Source organism: Megascapheus bottae, chromosome 1 (genome assembly GCF_031878675.1).
Source record: "Megascapheus bottae isolate mThoBot1 chromosome 1, mThoBot2.hap1, whole genome shotgun sequence".
NCBI classification, from domain to species: domain Eukaryota; kingdom Metazoa; phylum Chordata; class Mammalia; order Rodentia; family Geomyidae; genus Megascapheus; species Megascapheus bottae.
Genome location: NC_143509.1, coordinates 6,665,749 through 6,675,937, shown reverse-complemented (window position 1 = coordinate 6,675,937; position 10,189 = coordinate 6,665,749). Strand labels below are relative to the sequence as shown.

The following is a 10,189-nucleotide window of genomic DNA, read 5'->3' as shown; positions in this document are numbered from 1 at the left end:
GATGACAGCCCTGGGGCTTAAACTTGGGGCCTGGGCACTGTCCCCAGTCTTTTACTCAAGGCTAGCAGTCTACCATGTGAGTTACAGCTCCACTTCTGGCTTTTCTGGTGGTAAACTGGGGACAAGAGTCTCACAGACATTCCCACTCTGGCTGGCTTTGAATCACAATTCTCACATCTCAGCCTCCTGAATAACTAGATTACAGGTGTGAGCCACCAGTGCCTGAATCATAGTATCATTCTTAAATTTTTATTTTATCCTATAAAAGTATTTACACACGGGTTTTATATTTCCATACAGTTATATAACCAAGTTAAATGAAATTCACACCCAGCATTACTCTTTCTTTCCCTCCTCCCTTATCCTTCCTTCTAGAATCTTCATGGTTTCAATTGTGTTATTTTCATAGCTACAATCTGTTTCAATACTATTCAGATGTGCATGTATATAGCATCTGCATGTGCCATAGTAGACAAATCTTTTTTTGCCAGTCCTGGGCTTGAGCTCAGAGCCTGAGCACTGTCCTTGGACTTTCTCAAGGCTAGAGCTCTACCACTTGAGCCTCAGCACCACTTCCGGCTTTTTTCTATGTATGTGGTACCGAGGAATTGAACCCGGGTCTTCATGCATGCTAGGCAAGCACTTTAACCACTAGGCCAAACTCCCGGCCCCATAGTAGACAAATCTTGATACTTGTCTTTCTTGTTTTTATCTGTGTCTTTCTGCCAGACTTTGTTAACTTTCTTATTAGCATCAGTGAGTCATGTATATACAAAGCTGTTTCATTTTTACACACTTATTGGTGAACATAATGCATCTTGATATCTGTCCTTGTTTCACTGAACAAGATAGTCTTTAGTTTTATTCACAAAATAATGGTATCCTTCTTATAGCTCAGTAGTTCTGCATTGTGTATATGTACCACAATTTTTATATCCATTGATAGGCACCTGCACAGATTCACAGCTTAACTATTGTGAACAGGGCCCTGATAAACTTGGGTGTGCCTGTATCAATATGCCAAGTTACATTCCTTTGCAGTAGTTCTGCATTGTGTATATGTACCACAATTTTTATATCCATTGATAGGCACCTGCACAGATTCACAGCTTACCTATTGTGAACAGGGCCCTGATAAACTTGGGTGTGCCTGTATCAATATGCCAAGTTACATTCCTTTGCAGTAGTTCTGCATTGTGTATATGTACCACAATTTTTATATCCATTGATAGGCACCTGCACAGATTCACAGCTTAACTATTGTGAAGAGGGCCCTGATAAACTTGGGTGTGCCTGTATCAATATGCCAAGTTACATTCCTTTGTATGTATTCTCAGGAGTGGTAAATAAGATTGTGATCTGAGGTTTGTGTTTGCTTTCCTTGCAGTACTACATATTGGACTCCGAGCTTGGTACTTATTTAGCAAGGGATCTGCCATGAAAAGCCATGTCTCTGTCCTGTGGCTTGTAGCAGGTAGGGTCTCATGTTTTTGCCTGGGGTATACATTTTTCCCTCTAGGTTTGGTTTACTTTGCTTTTACTGCAGAGATAATGTACAGGGGAGTTATATAAGTTATGCATTGAGTACATTTCTTTTGAACAGTTTCATGTCTTTCCTCATTTTCTCCTGTTTTTGTCCCTTTTGACTACAAGTTTTAGAGTTCATTTCCAACATTTTGTCTAGCAAGTATCACTACTGAATTAGTTCACTCTTTGTCCCATCATCTCTGTGCTTCCCCCCCCCAAAGCAGATAAACTTATAATTAAGACAAAAATATAGAAATCAAAAACAGTGAGAAAAGAGGAAAAACAGGAGGGGGGAAAAGCCCACAAACAGTAAAAAATTAAAAAAACTTCATTTTGGGTAGGAGTTTGGCCTAGTGGTAAAATGCTTGCCTAGCATGAACAAAGGCCCAGGTTTAATTTTTCAGTACCAGATACACAGGAAAAAAAGCCAAAATGGTGTCAAGGGTCAAGTGCCAGAGTGCTAGCCTTGAGAAAGCACAAGGACAGTGCTCAGGCTCTGAGTCTGAGACCCAGGACTGGCAAAAACAAAAAAAAACTTCATTTCTGTTTCTTGGAGTCATTTTGAAAAACATGAAATGATATGATTACATGCGCCTAGATATTGAGCCCTTGTGATTCTCTCCTAAGAATATCCTCATTTGTTCCCACTGTGTGGATGTTTAGAGTCCTATTTAATTAATCATGTGCAAGTATAATTTTTTTGTTTTTCCTATCCATTGGGTTTACTTCTAAATTTACAGGCATATTCTGATGTTACAAATGAGGGAAAACACCAGGCATGGTGGCTCATGCCTGTAAATCTAGCTATTCAGGAGACTGAGATCAGAAAATCAACGTTCAAAGCCAGCCTGAGCACAAAAGGAAAGAGACTCTTATCTCCCATTAACCGCTAGAAAATGGGAAGTGGGGCTTTGCTCAAGTGTAGGGTGGTAGCCTTGAGCTGAAGAGCTCAGTGAAAACGCCCAGGCTCAGGAATAGAGTGATGGCCTTGAGTTGAAGAGCTCAGGGACAGCACCTAGGCTGAGTTCAAGCCCCATGACCCACAAAAATAAAGAAAAAGGAACCATGAAGCCTATGCTTCTTTGGGTCTGGCTTACTTTGTTTAATATAATTTTCCCTAGTCTTTCCATTTCCTTACAAATGGGGCAATGTCATCCTTTCTAATTGAAGCATAGAATTCCATTGTGTATATACACATATACCATATTTTCTTGATCCATTCATCCACTGAGGGGCATCTGGATTGATTCTATATCTTGGCTATAGTAAACCTTTACATGGTTGTGCTGGTGGCTTTAGTACAGCCTGGTTATAGTCATTTGGGTAAAATATCCAGGAATGAGATTGCTGGGTCATAAGGAAGTTCTATGTTTAGTCTTTTGAGGAATCTCCATATTGCTTTCTCAAGTGGCTGATCAAGTTTACATTCCCACAGTGTAGTAATGTTTCCCTTTTGGCCACATCCCCACCAATATCCGTTATAATTTGTTTTCTTGATAATAGCCATTCTAACTGGAGTGAGATAAATTCTCAAGGTGGTTTTTATTGACAAATGTTTTATGGCCGAAGATGGAGAACATTTATTTGTGCATTTATTGCCTCTTCTTATTTCTTCATCACAGAAATCTCTCTTTAAATGTTGAGCCCACTTATTAACCAGGTGCTTGTTGTTGTTCTTTTAAGGACTTGTTTTCATTTTTTTTGCCAGTCCTGGGACCAGAACTCAGGACCTGGCCACTGTCCCTGAGCTTCTTTTGCTTAAACATAGCATTCGGCCACTTGAACCACAGTACCACTTCTTGGCTTTTTCTGTGTATGTGGTACTAAGGAATTGAACCCAAGCTTGGTGCATGCTAGGCAATCACTCTACCACTAGGCCAAACTCCTGGCACTTTCAAGAATTTCTTTGGGGGTGGATTAATTTTTTAGCTTTAAGAATATTTTAGATTCTTGTCTAATGTATAGCTAGTAAAATCTTTTCCCATTCTCTTGGCTTTCTAGTTGTCTTGCTATCACCCAATCAAGAAGACACACACACAAATGAGCAACAAGAAAACCAACAACATAACCAAATGTAACCTATATTGTCACCAGCTTTCTGCCTTGTAGAGTCTCTTCAGGGCTCTTTTAATGTCCCTGTTCCTCAAGCTGTAGATGAAGGGGTTCAGAAGGGGAGTGACCACTGTGTACATTGCTGAGGGCACTGCAATATTCCTGGGAGAATGTGACACAGCAGATCCAATGTAGAGTCCAATTCCTGTCCCAAAGAATAAGCAGACCACAGACAGGTGAGAGCCACAGGTGGAGAAGGGTTTGTACTTCCCTCCTGATGTTGGAATTCTCAGTAGTGAGGTAGTAATTTTATAATAAGAGAAAAGAGTCCCTAAGGTGGGAAAGAAACCAAATAATGTACCTATAAAATATTTAATGATGTTATCTGTGAAGCTGTGAACACAGGCAAGATCCAGGACTTGAGAAGGGTCACAGAAAAAATTCGGGATTTCCACCTCTCTGAAAATGGTGATCTGTAATGCCATCAACACATGAAGTTGAGATTCCAAGATGCTGGCTACAAATGATATCAGAACCAAGGAGACACAGAGACGAGGGTTCATGATGAGTAGGTAATTCAGGGGGTGACAGATGGCCACAATGAGGTCATAGGCCATCACAGTAAGAAGCAAAACTTCCATACTGCCAAAAATGAGAAAAACAGATATCTGGGTGAGGCAGCCCACATAGGAGATGGCTCTGCTGTGACTCTGAATGTCCACCAACATCTTGGGGACTGTGGTAGAGGTGATGCCAATGTCAACACAAGACAAGATGGAGAGGAAGAAGTACATGGGAGTGTGGAGGTGGGGATCAGTGGTGACAGCCAGGAAGATGAGCAGATTTCCAAGCACAGTGATCAGGTACATGGACAGGAAGAGCCCAAAGAGCATAGGTTGTAGCTCAAGGTCATCTGAGAGTCCCAGGAGATAAAATTCTGAGATGTGTGTTAGATTACGCAGCCCTATATTTATTGGACACCTTTGATGTAAAAAAGAGAGCAATAACTACTGAAGAACTCAGAATTCAGCAATAATTCTGAATTCAAGTGTTTTCGTTGAGGACTCTTTTGAGTCCATCAATAATTGTTTCCATGTCATCTACCCAGTCATCCTGGATTTCTTCTTTCTCATATGCCCCTTTTATAAATGCATTTTAGATACTCAACTACGTTAGAACCTTACAGGAAGTGCTTTCTTATCACAGAAAATACAGCATATTCTTGTAAGATTATTACAAGATATTCCACAGTGGTCTTCTTTCTTTGTGAGATTCATTCTCATACATTCTATAAAGAAACATTCTTCCTGGACATGGTGGCCCACACCTGTAATCCTAGCTACTCAGAGGCTGAGATCCTACAATCATGGTTCAAAGCCAGCCCGGGTGCTAAAGTCCATGAGACTCTTATCTCCAATTAACCACCAGAAAACCAGAAGTGTCACTGTGGCTCGGGGGGAGGGCTACACCCTTAAGCTGAAGAGCTCAGAGACAGTGCCCAGGCCCAGACTTCAAGTCTCCCAACCAACAAAAAGAAAGAAAGAAACATTCCTACAAACTTTATTTTATCGTAAAGAAATACTAAAGTCATGAATAGTGAAACTTCTAGACATATGCTACTTAAAACACTTCATAAAACATACAGAACTGAATTATCAAACATTAATTTCATATAAACAAATCAGTTCTAGAAAATATTGTACAGCACCTGTTATCGCCCAGGAAATTTCTTCCTCATTCTTTCATTTACTAATTTCCATCTTGATATTCTGTGTGTGTGTGTGTGTGTGTGTGTGTGTGTGTGTGTGTGTGTGTGTGTGTGGTGTGTGTGTGTGTGTGTGTGTGTAAAAGAGAGAGAGAGAGAGAGAGAGAGAGAGAGAGAGAGAGAGAGAGAGAAAAACAGAGAGACAGATACAGAGACAGTGAGTCCTAGCATTTGAATCTTTTCTTCCTGCCCAAAGTAGTGCTCTTCCACTTGAGCCACAGCTCTAGCTTTTTTGGGAGTTCAATATCTGTTGTGTAATTGAGAAATGAAAACAATGTTTTTCCATAAACAATCAGGTCTTCATTTCTTTGTAGACAGATATAATCGACATTGTGCCAATCTGATGCACAGCTCTACTTTTGACTTTCAAGTGACTAAATGGAGATAAGAGCCTCTGGGGTTCTGCTACCTGGGCTGGCTTTGAACTTGAATCCTCAGAACCTCTCTCAGCCTCTTCAGCAGCTAGGATTGCAGGGGTAAGCCACCAGCACTGGGAATAAAGTATACATTTTTAACTCTTTGAATTTTTCTGAACATGACTAAATCAATACCTGATGTTATAGCTACTTTTCCCTAAACCAATTTCAGGAATTTAGGAGTATGTTGATATGAGCAATGGTGGTTGACATTTAGTCCTTCCTGTTCTGCCATTGATCGAACCTTGCACTTCCTGTACTGATTTCAAGCCATGACTCCTGCTTTTCTGTTTTGTGACCAATTAGGAATCTCCCAAAGAAGAAATCAGCATCCTCTTCTTGGATGTCAGAGAGAAGCAAGACAGATGCTCTTGTTTCCACTGTGTGCCTATCAAAGTCTTTAACAAATCCCACTTTCCAAAATTTGATATTCTGTGTCAATAGACAAACAGAAATATGGCTTCACAGTTTTCTTTTTTTAACCTTACCATCTACCCCAGCTTCTAAAAGAGTAGTGTGTTCAAGCTGGGCACAGTGGCTCCCACCTGTGATCCTAGCTACTCAGAAGGTTGAGATCTGAGGATCACAGTTCAAAGGCAGCCTAGGCTTGAAAGTCCCTGAGACTCTTAGCTCCAATTAGCCACTAAAAAAACCCCAGAAATGACACTGTGGCTTAAGGGCAGTAGCCTTGAGCTGAAGAGCTCAGGGACAGCACCCAGGCCCAGAGTTCAAGCCTCATGACTGACAAAAAGAAAAAAGAAAGAATAATGTGTTCAATCATATTCTATTAGGAAACATTTTCAACTACAGGAAAAACAAAACACAGTAGAAAGCTTTGAAGTCAGATTTCTGTAATCTTCAGCAGAACAAAAGTTCTAAGAAAGTTCTCATTACTGCTATTCCTCATCCTCCTCCAGTTGCATATTGCAATTGCTGGCTTGTCCTTGTTATGTAGAAATAATTGTTCTGCTCTCTAGTTAAGGACACAAGACAGAATTGTGTTTCTCTATAGGAATGAAACCTCTGGATCACCAGGAAAGTTATACAAACCATGCTTGCATATTTACTGTGATATCACTCTCTACCTACTGGGTTGAACTGCTTCTCTGTTGGGTCATGGTCATGAAGTACAGATCAAAAGATCCCTGTGTGCCTGAAGTATAATAAAATCTCAGCCCCACTCCTCACAATCAATCTTACGTAGGTTGACATAGGAGAAATTCCAGCTGTAGAATAATATAACATTGGAGATATTTATGGAGATGTCAGAGGACAGGCTGATAATCGGCTTTCCTTTGATCTTAGATGCTTAATTCCCAGAGGTCACATTTAAACAGATTGTTTCTAGGCACACAAATCTCTATAGACTCACTAAAGTGGAAAGAATGTCCAAAAGAATAGATTTGAGGCTCTTCCTCTGATAAGAAAAGCTTGTGTGTTCTATACATAGATGAGAGGATGAAAAGTATGGTTAAGAATGGAAGATGCAGGAATGCAGTGGTGTATTGTAAGGCCTTAGAACAGCTCCTAGACATTTTAACCAAAGAAATACATAGAGGTAGGAAGATGGCGCCGAGACAGTAGGGACGCTGACTAGCTCTCTGTCACAAAAAGAGAGAACCAGGGAGTCCCACGAGCCAATTATCTTAAATCCACAACAACAAACTCAAAAAGCAATGGAGAAGGACTCAAACCGGAAAAGAAATCCAGAAAAAGCTTACATTCAACTTTCTCAAAGAATCGGATCGCGAGAACCGCTCCGCCACCCCTCCCCACAGGCTCCAAGCCATGAAAAGCTGCAGCAGAGGGTTCTGGGCTGGGCAGCCCGACTGCTGCAGAAACCACCACAGGACCAGGCCAGAGAGCTACAGAAGCAGTGGAACCCAGATGGAGAACCAGAACAGCAAGCAGCGGAACCAAGACAAGGAACACAGGTGGCTGAGGAGACCCGAGGGGAGTGAAAGACTCCCCACCACCGTGGACCACCCACAGATGGAACACGTGTATTGCGTGAGCAATACAGCGGGTTCCCAAACACATCGGGAAAGCAGAGCGGGTGCCAAGCAATAGAACTTAACTCAGACCCCTCCAACCCACCCGAGAAGACTGGCAGGAGCAGGGGGGCAAGGAATTTAGAATCCTGTCCCTTCCCTCAACAGCCCCTTCCTCCAGGCCATTAACTGAAAATTGACAGGCAGGCTACCTAAGACCCAGCACCCCACAAAGGGAAGGGGAGCTGTCCCAACTCCCACCCACCCAACGGGGTCAACTCCCAGCACTCTGACTGAAGACTGACAGGCAGGCAGAACCTAAGTCTCAGCAGCGCACCAGGCTGTCCCAGCTCCCACCTGACAACCAGGCTCCTCTTAGGTCAGTTATCCTTACGCTATACCTTTTCTACATTACTATAATATTCATAAACTCCTACATTAATCCTCTTGTACTTCCCCTGACCTCTCTCATTCTATTTTTCTATCTCTGGTCCTCTGTTCGTCTTTCAACCCTTATAATGCATGGATCTACACTTGATGGCTATTGAGTAATACTGTGTATCTAGGTGTTTAATTATTCTCTAGGGTCAGAGGGACTTAAAGACAGTAGAGATTCGATTGAGAGGCTTATTGTTTTGGGTATAAGTCGATTATTAGTGGTTATATTAGACTGGTCTGTAAGTGCACAAAAAGAAAGAGTGATAAAACCAATCAAAAACTGTGAACATCTAGTGTCTGCCAGCTACAGAGGTCTAGGTTGGACATACCTGAAAAACTCCCATTTTCAAATGGGTAGAACAAGTAACTCAAGAAAAATGTCAAATCAAGAAACAACATCCCCCACCCAATCTAAACAGACAATGGAACAGTCACTGACAAACCTAGAGGAGAGTCTTCCAAGTGCTATGCAAATGCAATTGATAAACGTCATTAATGAAAAATGTGAAAATATAAAGAAAGAGATAAGGGAGGAAGCCATAGGTAAACAAGAGGAAACCATAAACAAGGTGGTAAGTGAAAAACAAGAAGCCATAAAGGAGGCCATAATAAACGTTTTTCAAAGAAAGATGGATGAATTCATAGAATCCACAAACAAAAAGGGGACCAAACTCCAGCAAATGTCCAAAGAAAATAAAGCTACTGAGCTAACCACTCATATGGAAATCAAGGAGCTAAAGAAATCCATACATGATCTAAAAGAAGAGATGCAAGTCATCAACAATGAGCAATTAGAAGCAAGGGAGATGAAAAATAAAGTAGATAGCTTTGATAGCATGTTAGACAATGCAGAGGAGAGAATTTCCAGAGCTGAAGATAATTTAGTTAATATAGAGAAAGCACAGAAAATGAGTCAATCCAAATCTAGGAAATGTGAGAGAGCACTTCAAGAGGTCCAAGATACAATTAGGAAGCCTAATTTAAGGCAAATTGGTATTGAGGAGGGTCTGGAGAAAGAGGTCAATGGTACTGGAAATATACTTCAGGGAATCATCTCAGAGAATTTCCCAAATACCCAGCAGGACAGGCCCATCCAGATACAAGAAGCTTGTAGAACTCCAAACAGACCTGACCAGAAAACAACATCCCACTGCCACATTGTATTCCGAACTGGATCAATAGAAACCAAAGAAAGGATCCTAAAGGCAGCCAGGGAAAAGGGATCAATAACCTATAAAGGCAAACAAATAAGAATAACTCCAGATTTCTCAGCAGAGACCATGCAAGCAAGAAGTGACTGGAAGTATATATGTGATGCCTTGAAGTCAAATAACTACCAACCAAGAATACTGTACCCAGCTAAGCTCTCATTCATAACTGAGGGAACAATAAAAACATTCCATTCCAGGGAAAAGCTGCAACAATATGTCGCAACAAAACCAACACTACAGAGATTTCTCAAAGATGTTCTATACATAGAAAACCAAAATAAATGCAATATAGGGAAAGAAATGGCACCTAAACAGCATACCATCTAAGGACCACAAGAACTCTCAAGACACAGGCCCTAATAAAAGCTTTTAAAAATGGTAGGACCTAATAAATATCTCTCAATCCTAACTCTCAATATCAATGGACTTAACTCTCCAATTAAACGGCATGGTCTGTCTAGTTGTATCAAAAAGCAAGAGCCACCGTTCTGCTGTCTTCAAGAGACACATCTTACCCAAAAAAACAATCATCTTTTGAAAGTGAGAGGTTGGAATAAACTCTATCAAGCTAACGGCCCCCATAAACAGGCTGGAGTTGCCATCCTCATATCAGATAAAATAGACTTCAAACTAAAATTAGTAAGAAAAGACAAAGAAGGTAACAACATACCACTAAAGGGATCTTTTCTCCAGGAAGACATAATGATCCTAAATATTTACACACCCAATCCCGGAGCTCCAAACTTCATCAAGCAAACTTTACTTACACTGAAACCATACATAGATCGA

General features: G+C 41.0%; 1 protein-coding gene across 1 annotated transcript; it reads right to left on the bottom strand.

Annotated features, from left to right (window-relative positions):
- Positions 1–3,614: 3,614 nt before the first annotated feature.
- LOC150068190 (olfactory receptor 7E178-like) lies at positions 3,615–4,544 on the bottom strand. Its single transcript, XM_090349693.1, has one exon. The coding sequence runs from the start codon at positions 4,470–4,472 to the stop codon at positions 3,615–3,617; it is 858 nt and encodes a 285-aa protein (XP_090205819.1). The 5' UTR covers positions 4,473–4,544.
- Positions 4,545–10,189: the final 5,645 nt, after the last annotated feature.